The sequence below is a fragment of the Pogoniulus pusillus genome, chromosome 13 (genome assembly GCF_015220805.1).
Source record: "Pogoniulus pusillus isolate bPogPus1 chromosome 13, bPogPus1.pri, whole genome shotgun sequence".
NCBI classification, from domain to species: domain Eukaryota; kingdom Metazoa; phylum Chordata; class Aves; order Piciformes; family Lybiidae; genus Pogoniulus; species Pogoniulus pusillus.
This window is the reverse complement of record NC_087276.1, coordinates 31155571-31169049: the sequence shown is the minus strand read 5'-3', so window position 1 is coordinate 31169049 and position 13479 is coordinate 31155571. Positions and strand designations below refer to the sequence as shown.

Below are 13479 nucleotides of genomic sequence, written 5' to 3'. Positions count from 1 at the left end.
AAGGTGCACACGCTGTAGGATGTGTGCCAGAAGACTCACACTGTCGGTTCTGCAGCGCAGGGTGGATGAGTGATGTGAACTGAAGAGGTTCCCATCCTCCTGGTGGGAAGAAGCACCTCCCTCTTCCTCTGTTGCGTTGTATTTATGTAAGCTTAAGATACAAGCAAAAAATCCATCACCTCTGCAGAGGTTGCCTTCATCTGCTGCTGCTTCCCAGGGGCTAGCCTTACCTTCACAGGGTACAGTTGTGCTATTCTCTCCACCCCTGGTTTTATGACCTTTTACCTCTTTTGCAGCAGTGTTTTTAACACCTCAGCTGGCTCTGTGCATGAGGAGTAGCCCTTCACGAGATGCCTCATGGCTGCAGTGTTTCTACCCAAGCGTCGTAGCCAGCTGTGCCCACCAGGGCACCTCCTGCAGCAGTGCCCACTGCAGGTGCAGCACAGCACCCCAGCTGCCACACAGCAGTGCCCGAACAGAGCCACAAGGACTTCAGCAGCACCTTACTAGCCGAGGGAGCCATCTAGTCACGTGCAAATCCCCAGCCCTGCAGCCATGGCTGTCTTGGGAGCTGAGATCAGTTCAGTGTTTAGACTCCTCATTTCTGCCGAGATCAGCATCACGTTCTTCTGAAAGGACAGGGCTCAAGTGGGGGACTGCAGGGTCTAGCCCTTAAGAAAAGCCACTCTAGTTTATGGTAGCTGGTTCCAGAGGAGCTTTCTGCTCCTGTGCATCACTGACAGTCTTCTTGAGCTACCAGCTCCTGCCAGAGCAGAGGCAGAGCTGCTCACAGCCCATTTTGTGTAGCTGTGCTGACAGCTGGGGGGTGACTTGTTTGAAAAACTAGCAAGGAAGGTGCAGTGTTTTTGCAGTGTTCTGTTGGCTCACTGGAGCACAGCAAATGAGGAACACCACAGCCAGAAGCTGTCACACACCTCTTTATTCAAAGTGCAGACTCTCTCCATTTCAAGGTGACTCTGGGTTAGTCTCCCTTGTGCCCCTGTGAGCACTCTTCAGTCACACAAACCCGAAGCAAAACAAAAAGGCATTCCAGCTCCGTTTTTCCTACCCCGATCAGCACTCAAAATGTAGCTTTCCTTTTCCAAAATGAACAGATTCCTGTGCTGGATCAGCAGCAGACAGAGCTTTCTGTCCTACCTGGGTGCTTTCACAAAGGCTGGAAGACAAGAAGATACCCAGTGCTTTACTCTTCACCTTGACCATGGAAAGATGACTTCCACGTCAGTGCCAGGAGGCAGCGCAGGCAGCTTCCCTTGCTGTAGGAGGGACATGCACTCAACTACTTTTCAGGCTCTGTTAACAGTAATGTGCCTGCTTCTAAGGTGCCATAAATCAACCTCAAATTATCAGCCATAGAACACACCCTTTAAATTAGTAAAATGATTTCCCATCTTGCCACCAAAAATTGCTGACAGGACTTTATAACCCAGATCTGAACAAAAGTAAAGAGAAGGCACTGCCCAGCTAGCCTGGCAGACCGCGCCCCGGTCCCGCGCCGCCCCAGACTGCCAGTGGCTGTGCCCTGGCTTTCTCCAGCGCCGTGACCGAGGGCATCCCTACGTGCGAGATCTAATCCTGCAGCAGAATTACACTGCAGCCCTTCCTTTCCACTGCCTGCACCAGTGGCTTCTTCAGTGGTGGGGCCTGAGCCACAGAGAGCTGACTGATGGTGGTGCCTAGTAATGAGGATCACAGTCTTCCACCAGGCTGTCTGTGATGTAGCTGGATTCCAGGACCGTTTCATAGTAGCTCTTCTCCGCAAACGAGTTCACTGTCCAGGCAACCACTTGAATCCCTTTGGAAGCCCAGTGCCTGACGTAGTCTCTGCAAGGAGCAAAGACACCATGAGAGGAAGCCTGAGGCTGTATTAAAGGCAGCCTGTGCTGAGGCTTCCACTGAGTTTTAGTCTTACACCAGGATCACAACAGAAGTGACAGTGCATCACCTTTCCCAGTGTCATCTTCTGAACAGGAGGCAGCAGTGCCCAGGTGGGCAGCAGAGCCAATGGCATCCTGGGCTGGCTCAGGAGCAGTGTGGCCAGCAGGACAAGGGAGGTTCTTCTGCCCTGTGCTCAGCACTGCTCAGGCCACAGCTTGAGTGCTGTGTCCAGTTCTGGGCTCCTCCATTCAAGAGAAATGTTGAGGTGCTGGAAGGTGTTTGGAGAAGGGCAGCAAGGCTGGGGAGGGGCCTGGAGCACAGCCCTGTGAGGAGAGGCTGAGGGAGCTGGGGGTGTGCAGCCTGCAGAAGAGGAGGCTCAGGGCAGAGCTCATTGCTGTCTGCAGGCACCTGAAGGGAGGCTGTAGCCAGGTGGGGTTGGGCTCTGCTGTCAGGCAACCAGCAACAGGACAAGGGGACACAGCCTCGGGCTGTGCCAGGGGAGGTTCAGACTGGATGTTAGGAAGAAGTTCTTCACGGAAAGATTGGCATTGGAATGGGCTGCCCTGGGAAGTGGTGGAGTCACCATCCCTGGAGGTGTTTAAAAGGAGGCTGCATGGTGCCATGGGTCAGTTCATTGGAAGGGTTAGGTGTGAGGTTGGACTGGGTGATCCTAGAGGTCTCTTCCAACCTGGCTAATTCTGGGATTCTGGGCATGATGACTGCAAACAGGCAAAAGCAACAGTTTGCTTCCCTTTATGACATGAAACTCACTAAGTAACATCAGCTAAAAACACACTCATTGAGAACATGAGGCTTGAACTACTGCACTAATACGTGGTGAAGCAACTGAGCACCCCTGCAGAGCACTAATGGGACACATCAGCTAACAGGCTCTGCTAACTCCACCCCTCCTGACGCATGAGCAAGCTTTAACACTTACTGAGAAACAAAGTTTTTCTGTATGAGGAAAGCTGAAACGCCACAGAACCGCCACAAGAAGCTGTGGAGGCTCCAGTCGAGGACCACATCCAGCACCACGTAGAGGTAATGCTTCCAGGCGGCACCGAAGCGGGGCGTCCCGTCGCCGAGGTGGCTCAGCTGCCACGGCCTGTACGTTAGAGCTGTCACCACCCTCCTGTCAGCCTGCCTCATCTGGGAGAGCAAGGGGAAGAGAATAGTTCAACCGAAAGCCAAGCCGTGTTAATTACATGTGAGGAGAGCTGAGACACAAAGTGTAAGCTTGTGGCTTCAGCTTTCCTGGAATCCTCCTTCCCCCCAGCCCCTTTGCAGCTCTTTCAGAAAGCTGTTTATGATCTCTTGCTGGTTTTTTCCTTTGAGACCTAAGTGACTGCTCTTATGGTGACAAAGCTACAGAACAGACAGGCAATGGAATAACTACAGCGTGAGGAGGCTTGGAAGTGAGAATCAGGAAAGAGTTCTAAGAATGGTCTCTATCTAAATAAGGATACAGAATGAATCATAAAATGGTTTAGGTTGGAAGGGACCTCCAAAGCTCAGCCACTTACAACCCCCCTGCCATAGGCAGGGACACCTCCCACTAGAACAGGTTGCTCAAGGCCTCATCCAACCTGGTCCTGAACATCTCCTCAGGGAGGTTGTGGTGCCAATGTGATCAAAGGTCTGTGCTTCTGTGCTCCACAACCTCCCTGGGTAACCTGTGCCAGTGTCTCACCACTCTCACTGCAAAGAACCCTTTCCTAACATCCAGTTTCAATCTCCCCTCTGCCAGCTCAAACCCATCCCTGCTCATCCTGGCATTACAAGACCTTGTCAATAGTCCCTCCCCAGCCTTCCTGTAGCCCCCTTCAGACACTGGAAGGCCACTCCAAGGTTTCCTGGAAGCCTTCTCTTCTCCAGGCTGCAGAGCCCCACCTCTTGTAGCCTGTCCTCACAGCAGAGCTGCTGCAGCCCCCTGAGTATCTCTGGACTGGCCCCAACACATGAGGGTTATTGAACAGATGTCCTGTGCACAAACAGTAGGCCATGTGTCAGCTGTCAGAGCTCTGCACTTCTCTCTCCATAGGTCTCAGGGCAGAGAGGGTGGATGTAGGTTCATGACCTGTGCATCTAAGGGCACAGAATGAGCTCACAATGCAGGAGACTTACCATTTATGCTTCCTTTGTTCAATTCCTGCCAATTTCAACAGCCCCCAAGTAATCTGGAACTGGGAGCTCTACATCTCACTAAAGTTCCCAGATACAACTACAAAAAAACCCAACCCAAATCCCCAACAAAGGTTCAGAAAGCATCACCTTATACACAACATCTGGCATGAAGGAGCAGACCACACTGCTGTTGTACAACCGCGGGAACTCCAGGTAGAGCTGTCGCAGGGCCTCCACTGCCTGCCAGTGAGACACACACAGACATCACCTTCACACACTGCTGGCTTTTGCACTGCAAACCTTCCCAAACACCTCCCTGCTTTGTGGAACAAGGCTGAAATGGAAAAAGGGGGACGAAGAAAAGCATCCTCTTGTTGGTACCACTGACAGAGAAAGGATGTGTTTTGCAAGAGAAGTCACAGCTCACAGATGTCAGGGGTTAGAAGGGACCCAAAGAGCTCATCCAGTCCAACCCCCTGCCAGAGCAGGACCACACAGTCTAGCTCAGGGCTCACAGGAACACATCCAGACAGGCCTGCAGAGGCTCCACAGAAGGAGACTCCACAGCCTCTCTGGGCAGCCCGTGCCAGTGCTCTGGGACCCTTACAGAAAAGTTCTCCCTTGTGCTGAGTTGGAACCTCCTGTGCTGCAGCTTCCATCCATTGCTCCTTGTCCTATCCCAGGGAGCAGTGAGCAGAGCCTGTCCCCACCTCCTGACCCCCAGCCCTCAGTTACAGACTGCCTGTACAGAAGCTCTCACTGTGAGGTTCAGGTGATCACCTTTCCAGTAACAGACAGGGCAGATAGATCATAGAATCAACCAGGTTGGAAAAGACCTCCAAGATCATCCAGTCCAACCTAGCACCCAGTCCTGGCCAATCAACCAGACCATGGCACTAAGTGCCGGAAGATGAGCCGACGAGGGAGGCAGCCAGGCTGGATGGGCAGGGAGCTGCTGAAGGAATTAAAGATTAAAAAGAGAGTGTATCACCTTTGGAAAAGAGGGGAGGTGTCCCAGGAGAAGTTCAAGGAGGTTGCTAGGTCTTGTAGAGGAAAAATTAGAGAGGCAAAAGCCCACTTGGAGCTCAGGCTGGCCACGGCTGCCAAGGAAAATAAAAAGTGTTTCTTTAAATATATGAATGGCAAGAGAAGGGCCAAGGACAACCTCCAGTCCTTGTTAGATAGAGAGGGGAATAGAGTGACAAAGGATGAGGAAAAGGCAGAGGTGCTTAACACCTTCTTTGCCTCAATCTTCAATAGTGGGACAGGTTGTCTCCAGGACAGCTGGGCTCCTGAAGTGGTGGATGGAGTCAGGGACCAGTACAGTCCCCCTCTAATCCATGAGGAAGCAGTAAGGGATCTGCTAAGTCACTTGGATCCTCACAAGTCCATGGGACCGGATGGGATCCACCCTAGGGTGCTGAGAGAGCTGGCAGCTGAGCTGGCCAAGCCACTCTCCATCATTTATCAGCAGTCCTGGCTCACTGGAGAGGTCCCTGAAGACTGGAAGCTGGCCAATGTGATTCCCATACACAAGAAGGGTCGTAAGGAGGAGCCAGAAAACTACAGACCTGTGAGCCTGACCTCAGTGCCAGGCAAGGTCATGGAACAGGTCATCTTGGGTGCCATCACAAAGCACCTACAGGATAGCCAAGGGATCAGGCCCAGCCAGCATGGGTTTAGGAAGGGCAGGTCCTGCCTCACCAACCTGAGCTCCTTTTATGATCAGGTTACCTGCCTGGTGAATGTGGGGAAGGCTGTGGATGTAGTCTACTTGGACTTCAGCAAAGCCTTTGACACTGTCTGCCACAAGAAGCTCCTAGCCAAGCTGGCAGCTCATGGTTTGGACAGATTCACTCTGTGCTGGATCAAGAACTGGCTGGATGGCAGAGCTCAGAGAGTGGTGGTGAATGGTGCCACGTCCAGTTGGCAGCCAGTCACAAGTGGTGTTCCCCAAGGATCAGTGCTGGGCCCAGTCCTGTTCAATATCTTTATTGATGATCTGGACGAGGGCATTGAGTCCAGCATCAGTAAGTTTGCAGATGACACCAAGCTAGGAGCAGGTGTTGATCTGTTGGAAGGTAGGAGAGCCCTGCAGAGGGACCTGGACAGGCTGGATGGGTGGGCAGAGGCCAATGGGATGAGATTTAACAAGGCCAAGTGCAGGGTTCTGCACTTCGGCCACAATAACCCCAAGCAGCACTATAGGCTGGGGACTGAGTGGCTGGAGAGCAGCTGGGAGGAAAGGGACCTGGGGGTACTGATAGATAGTAAGCTGAAGATGAGCCAGCAGTGTGCCCAGGTGGCCAAGAGAGCCAATGGCATCCTGGCCTGCATCAGGAACAGTGTGGCCAGTAGGACAAGGGAGGTTATTCTTCCCCTGTACTCAGCACTGGTCAGGCCACACCTTGAGTACTGTGTCCAGTTCTGGGCCCCTCAATTCAAGAAAGATGTTGAGGTACTGGAACATGTCCAGAGAAGGGCAACGAAGCTGGTGAGGGGCCTGGAGCACAAATCCTATGAGGAGAGGTTGAGGGAACTGGGCCTGTTTAGCCTGGAGAAGAGGAGGCTCAGGGGTGATCTTATTACTGTCTACAACTACCTGAAGGGACATTGTAGCCAGGTGGGGGGTGGCCTCTTCTCCCAGGTAACCAGCAATAGAACAAGGGGACACAGTCTCAAGTTGTGCCAGGGTAGGTATAGGCTGGATGTTAGGAAGAAGTTTTTCACAGAGAGAGTGATTGGCATTGGAATGGGCTGCCCAGGGAGGTGGTGGAGGCACCGTCCCTGGGGGTCTTCAAGAAAAGACTGGATGAGGCACTCAGTGACATGGTCTAGTTGACTGGCTAGGGCTGGGTGCTAGGTTGGACTCGATGATCTTGGAGGTCTCTTCCAACCTGGTTGATTCTATGATTCTATGATTAAACCCCTTCTCAGTCTTCTCTTCTCCAGACTAAGCAGCCCCAGGTCCCTCAGCCTCTCCTCATCAGGCAGTGCTCCAGACCCCTCATCATCCTCATAGCCCTCCAGTGGACCTTCTCCAGAAGGTCCCTGTCCCTCTTGAACTGGGGAGCCCAGAAGTGGATGCAATATTCCAGGGGAGGCCTCACCAGAGCAGAGTAGAGGGGGAGGAGAACCTCCCTTGATCTGCTGGACACACTCTTCTTAATGCCCCCCAGGATCCCATTGGCCTTCTTGGCCACAAGGTCACTGTTCCTGCTTACAGCAAGGAGTGGCACTCTCAGTGTATGAAATACCTGAAGATGAGATCCCAGCTCTCCTCTGTACAGGCAGGGAATTGCCTTCACAGCAGTGCTGTGAGCTGAACTCAACACCCACCCCTAAGTCACATCCTTCTGAGGACAATGGGATGGGATGAGAGAGCAGGGACAATGCTGTCTTTGCTTTGACAGCCCAGCTTTGTGTGACACAAATAGCAGCTCAGCTTCACTCATCTTAAAGAAGAAACTGCAGCACACATAGCACTGAGAGCAACAGAAAAGGTCAGAAACCCAAGGGAAAGGTGAAAGGTGCTGAGAACAGTCAGTGCTACCTGATTTGCATGGCCTTTGACATCGAAGTAGATGGTAAGGTTGTGCTGCAGAGACTCCACGACAGCTTCTCTCAGAGTTGGCACCTTTTCACCCTGGAATTTGCTCCTGCAGGAAGAGAGCTCCTCACAGGAATGCTGTGGAGATACATGTGAGCACACAGACAGGCACACACCTCCTCAGCTACGGAGCTGAGCCCCTGCTGGTGGCTGGTCTGCTAGCAGTGGCAGCTCTGCCTGCCAGGGCCAGGCTGCACACCTTCCCTCCCAGCGGCTCACTAGACAGTTGGAGCCTGCCAAACTCAAGGGCCAATCCAGTGCTCACTGCCCCAAGGCCCCACATCAAAACACTTAACTGCAGCTCTTCATCTCTTTCCTCAAGGATCACAAACAAACATTCAGGCCTAACTACCGGCCCCCTACCCACCCTCTTCACCCCACTCTGACTGTGGTTCAGAGCCTTGTGCCAGAAATGCAAGCCCTGGCAGGGGATGAAGGAGAACAAGAATTATTCCCAGTAAGATGGCAGCAAACAATGGCCTGCCAGCAGTAACTGCCTGTACAGAAGCTCTCACTGCGAGGTTCAGGTGATCACCTTTCCAGTAACAGACAGGGCAGATAGATCATAGAATCAACCAGGTTGGAAAAGACCTCCAAGATCATCCAGTCCAACCTAGCACCCAGTCCTGGCCAATCAACCAGACCATGGCACTAAGTGCCCCAGCCAGGCTTGGCTTCAACACCTCCAGGGACAGCGACTCCACCACCTCCCTGGGCAGCCCATTCCAATGCCAATCACTCTCCCCTAACATCTAGCCTAGACTTCTCTTGGCACAGACTTCTCTTGTGTCCCCTTGTTCTGTTGCTTGTTGCCTGGCAGAAGAGAAGATGCTACAGGTACCACAGACTCACAGGTGGTGGTTTACAGAGTCTGGAAATCCCTAATGTGGTGTCTCAGAAACACACTCTAAAAGTTCCTCCTCTAAAGTGGATTCACTTCCAATACTGTAGGAGTGTGATCAAGACTTTTGTAATGCATAAAAATGCTTTCCCCTGCATACCACTGTCAAGGACTTCATCAGCCCCTGGAGTCACAGCTCCTTCCTGAGACTACCACGGAAATCTGTGCAGTTCCTTTTCCACAGTACAACCCTGATGTTTAGGATCTCCAAGCAACAACCAGACAAGAAATACATCTGATAAAAGTCATTTTAGAAGCAATTCCTGCAGATAATGTTGACATATTCTGAGACTTGTGGTATCTTTAGTGTCCTGCAGGCACTTCAGGGGAAGCTCATGCAGAGATTAACTCATTTCATGTGGACTTTGTCCTTGAAAGCCAATTACCTGGACTCTGCTGCACTGTTCCTACTGGGGTGAGGAGGTAGAGCCTCATCCACTTCCACAGCCACACAAGAAGGAACACATTGGGCTGAGTGTTAAACTCAGAAATATTTTCACCAGGGATAGATCAACCATTTTGTTTATCAGGAATGGGTTTTTGACTGGTCACTAGTTCCAGAAGGCAACAGTTCATTTACCACAGGCGATGTTTCGCAGCTGCATTAAGCTTCCTAATGTCCTCAAAGGTCAAGTCCCGCAGTCGTCCAGAGCCATCAGTTGTCCTCTCTACCGTGTCGTCATGCATGAGGATGGGAACACCATCTGCAGTGAACTCAACATCCAGCTCAACACCTGTTGCTCCATTCTCAGCTGCCTTCAAAATCACAAAACACACACACACAAGAGACAGCTTTATAGGTGTCATCTTGGTGCAGCCAGAAACCTAGAGTCACAGAATCAGCCAGGTTGGAAGGGACCTCCAGGCTCATCCAACCCAACCTAGCACCCAGCCCTGTCCAGTCAACCAGACCATGGCACTAAGTGCCCCAGCCAGGCTTCGCTTCAACACCTCCAAGCACAGCAACTCCACCACCTCCCCGGGCAGCCCATTCCAATGCCAATCACTCTCTCTGACAACAACTTCCTCCTAACATCCAGCCTAGACCTGCCCTGGCACAGCTTGAGACTGTGTCCCCTTATTCTGTTGCTGCTTGCCTGGCAGCAGAGCCCAACCCCACCTGGCTACAGCCTCCCTGCAGGCAGCTGCAGACAGCAATGAGCTCTGCCCTGAGCCTCCTCTGCTGCAGGCTGCACACCCCCATCTCCCTCAGCCTCTCCTCACAGGGCTGTGCTCCAGGCCCCTCCCCAGCCTTGCTGCCCTTCCCTCAACACCTTCCAGCACCTCAACATCTCTCTGCAATTCAGCAGCCCAGAACTGGCCACAGCACTCAAGCTGTGGCCTGAGCAGGGCTGAGCACAGGGGCAAAAGAATCTCCCTTGTCCTGCTGCCCACACTGCTCCTGAGCCAGCCCAGGATGCCATTGGCTCTGCTGCCCACCTGGGCACTGCTGCCTCATCTTCAGCTCCTTTCTCCCAGCACGCCCAGGGCCCTCTCTGCCTGAGGGCTGTCAGCCACTCTGGCCCCAGCCTGTAGTGCTGCTTGGTGTTGTTGTGGCCAAAGTGTAGAACCCTGGTCAATAATAAGAGACCATTAATGCTCTTTTCAATAAGCTCGGCCTGCAGAACAAAGGAAGCTTGCTCCAAGTTGTTCTGAGAAGGATTCACAGGCCAGCTGAAAGCACATCACTTATTTTACAGATAAAGCCATGGCTAGAAGGTTTCTGCCTTGAGATTTGTACTGTTTCAGGATAAAATTGCAGGAAGGAATCCTGCTTTTTCCTTCTGGTCTAGTAACTCCTAAGCTATGCTACTTTCTAAACCAGAAAGGCATGGTTATAGTTTATATAATTTATAGATTAACACTTGGAGGCCAGATCCAGAGCAGGCCAACAGGGCATGAAGTCTGTGCAGGAGGGAAAGCCATCATCTCTTTCTTAATGGCACACAGGTGCAGGATCTCCTCTGAGTCAGACTGGCCATTTGTGTGCAGCCTATGCAGTAGATGCACCACTTGCCAGGGCTGTTCTAAACAGCAGGCGCAAGTGGGCAACTCCCTGCTCCTATCTGAGGCATTTGTGGTGGAGGGCTGCACAGGCCTTAAATGACTATGCTTACGAATCTATTCATGCCCGGACATGTTGTCCCCCCGAAGGGTGCTGCCCTGCCTATACTTGGGGTAAACAAGTTAAGGGGCACAATGGGACACAATAGCCTTGGTGCCTTCCAGTCTGGGTTGCCTCCTCGAAGGTCGAAGTAAACACCTTACATATGCTCAGGCGTCTAGGGTGGGGAACCCACCTGAGGCCTCTCCATATCTGGGGGTACCGGACCCTCGGACTTCACCTTATTTGGTGTGTTTGGCCTGTTGCCAAGCCCTCATTGCACAGAATTGTGGCCCAAGGACCATCAACTGTGGGGTCAAAACTCATAAAAGGGGACAATACAGCGTCCCTGCCACCTACCTACCTCGCATCTTGCCTCTCGCTCCTTGCCACCCTCTACCACTCATCTGCTGCTCCTAGCTGCTTCCAGCCGCTTTTGGGGGCCACCGCCGCTGCGTGACTGCAGCCCACGGCAGCAGCCCAGGGAACTGACCAAGGCGCTCCCGGCCAGCCGCCGCTCCCAGCCTGACCGTGCCCGTGGGAGCTCCAGACAGCGCCCCGACAACCCCTGAATTATTCAAACCCACTATACTTGGGACCATCAAACCTGACTCTGGCCAGTGAGCAACTGAGAAAGTCGATCTAAGCCAGAATAAACTCTCAATAGCTTACCAGTGGCACTTTCATGCCACAGACTCTCTTCCTCAATCTTTGCTCCTGGATGCTTACTACAGATCTCGAGGGACCAAGCGGCAAACATCTCTCCAACTTGCTGTCTGCTCTCTGTAGTCTGCTGCACCACCAGCAAAACACAGGATCGCATTCTCTCTGCACTGCCCGAATACCCCACCAGACGCACGGGGTGACAAGCCCCCGCGGCTCGCTCGCTCTGCAGAGCCTGCGGCAGTTCCGCCGCCCGCTCCTCTCCGGTGCAGGCCGCGCCCGGCACGTTACGCGAGCCTCCAGCGCCCCCCGAAGCACGGCCGGCGCGCCGAGCCGCGACAGGGCAGCAGCGGCCCGGCAAGAGGGCACCGCCGCGGCGAGGCCCCGCAGTGCTGACCTGTCGGATGGCTGCCAGCGTGTTCTCGGGCGCGTCGTGCGCGCCGCCGCGGTGGGCGATGCGGGCGGCGGCGCCGCGGGGCCGCAGGACGCGCTGGGCGCTCTGAGGCGCGGCGGGCTCCAGGCTGAAGAGGTGCAGCACCAGGTAGAAGCCGGCCGTCAGCAGGCAGGCCAGCGCCGGGCTGCGGCTCAGCGCCAGGGCCGCCCCCAGCAGCGCCGTAAGCGAGCTCAGCAGGCCCTCCCCATGGCACAGCATGGCGGCGGCGCCCACCGGCTCCGGGCAGCACCGAACCCACTGCCGCCGCAGCCACTCCTCAGCGTAAGGGCGACGGCAGCACCGCCATGCCCAGCACTCAGCCGCCTACCCGGCAGCCAATCGGCAGCACCGCCATGCCCCGCACCAGCCAACCAGCACTCAGCCGCCTACCCGGCAGCCAATCGGCAGCACCGCCATGCCCCGCACCAGCCAACCAGCACTCAGCCGCCCACTCAGCCAGGTGGGCAGCAAAGCCAATGGCATTCTGGGCTGGCTCAGGAGCAGTGTGGGCAGCAGCCCAAGGGAGGTTCTTCTGCCACTGTGCTCGAGTGCTGTGTCCAGTTCTGGGCTCCTCCATTCAAGAGAGATGCTGGAAGGTGTTTGGAGAAGGGCAGCAAGGCTGGGGAGGGGCCTGGAGCACAGCCCTGTGAGGAGAGGCTGAGGGAGCTGGGGGTGTGCAGCCTGCAGCAGAGGAGGCTCAGGGCAGAGCTGATTTCTGCCTGCAGCTGCCTGCAGGGAGGCTGTAGCCAGGTGGGGTTGAGCTCTGCTGCCAGGCAAGCAGCAACAGAAGAAGGGGACACAGTCTCAGGCTGTGCCAGGGCAGGTCTAGGCTGGATGTTGTTAGGAAGTTGTTGGCAGAGAGAGTGATTGGCATTGGAATGGGCTGCCCAGGGGAGGTAGTGGAGTTGCTGTGCTTGGAGATGTTGAAGCCAAGCCTGGCTGGGGCACTGAGTGCCATGGTCTGGTTGTTTGGCCAGGGCTGGGTGCTAGGTTGGGCTGGCTGAGCCTGGAGCTCTCTGCCAACCTGGCTGATTCTCAGACAGTGAAACAGGTGAAGGTTGAAGGATGTGCACATGTTTAGTTCAGAAACAGAGTAGCAAGCAGAGAAAACAGCAGTTCCTGTTATCTGGATGAGGATTTGGACTTTGGTTTGTATGTTCTCTGTGGGAAGGATGGGGGAAAATGACTTTGTGAGGAGCTCTTACCAACTAGGCTGGAGCAGGCACCAGGAAATCTTAATTATTGGGTTTTTTTTTAATGGCTAAGATAAATATTTGCCCCATATTGCCCCAGCTGGTTCTGAGCACCTGGGATAGGCTTTTCTGTCTGTAATTGTAGGCTGTGGTGCACCTGCAGGACAATCAGGCACGTATATGCAGGCAGATAACAGAGGAGTGTCTAATGAAATGTCTTGGAGATTTAAAAAGCTTTCAATAAATGACAGCATTTGTTAAGATTAAAGATTTGAAACTCTCCTCAATACTATTTAACATACTGGAGAGGTCACAGATGAAGGAGATGCTGTGTGAAACAAGAAGGACAGCTTTAGAATCATAGAATCAACCAGACTGGAAGAGACCTCTGAGCTCATCCAGCCCAGCCTATCACCCAGCCCTGTCTGATCAATCAGATCATGGCACTACGTGCCTCATTCAGGCTTTAGTTGAACATGCCTGCAGATGTTTAAGGCCAGGCTGGATGAGGCTCTGGCCAGCTTGATCTAGGGTAGGGTGTCCCTGACC

At 53.7% G+C, this 13479-nt stretch overlaps 1 protein-coding gene across 1 annotated transcript; it reads right to left on the bottom strand.

Annotated features, from left to right (window-relative positions):
* Positions 1 to 922: 922 nt before the first annotated feature.
* GDE1 (glycerophosphodiester phosphodiesterase 1) lies at positions 923 to 12079 on the bottom strand. Its single transcript, XM_064153865.1, has 6 exons — positions 11702 to 12079; positions 9118 to 9293; positions 7580 to 7685; positions 4174 to 4266; positions 2840 to 3051; positions 923 to 1845 (listed from the first exon to the last, which is right to left on the bottom strand). The coding sequence occupies exons 1-6, from the start codon at positions 11954 to 11956 to the stop codon at positions 1698 to 1700; spliced, it is 990 nt and encodes a 329-aa protein (XP_064009935.1). The 5' UTR covers positions 11957 to 12079; the 3' UTR covers positions 923 to 1697.
* Between the last annotated feature and the right edge of the window lie 1400 nt (positions 12080 to 13479).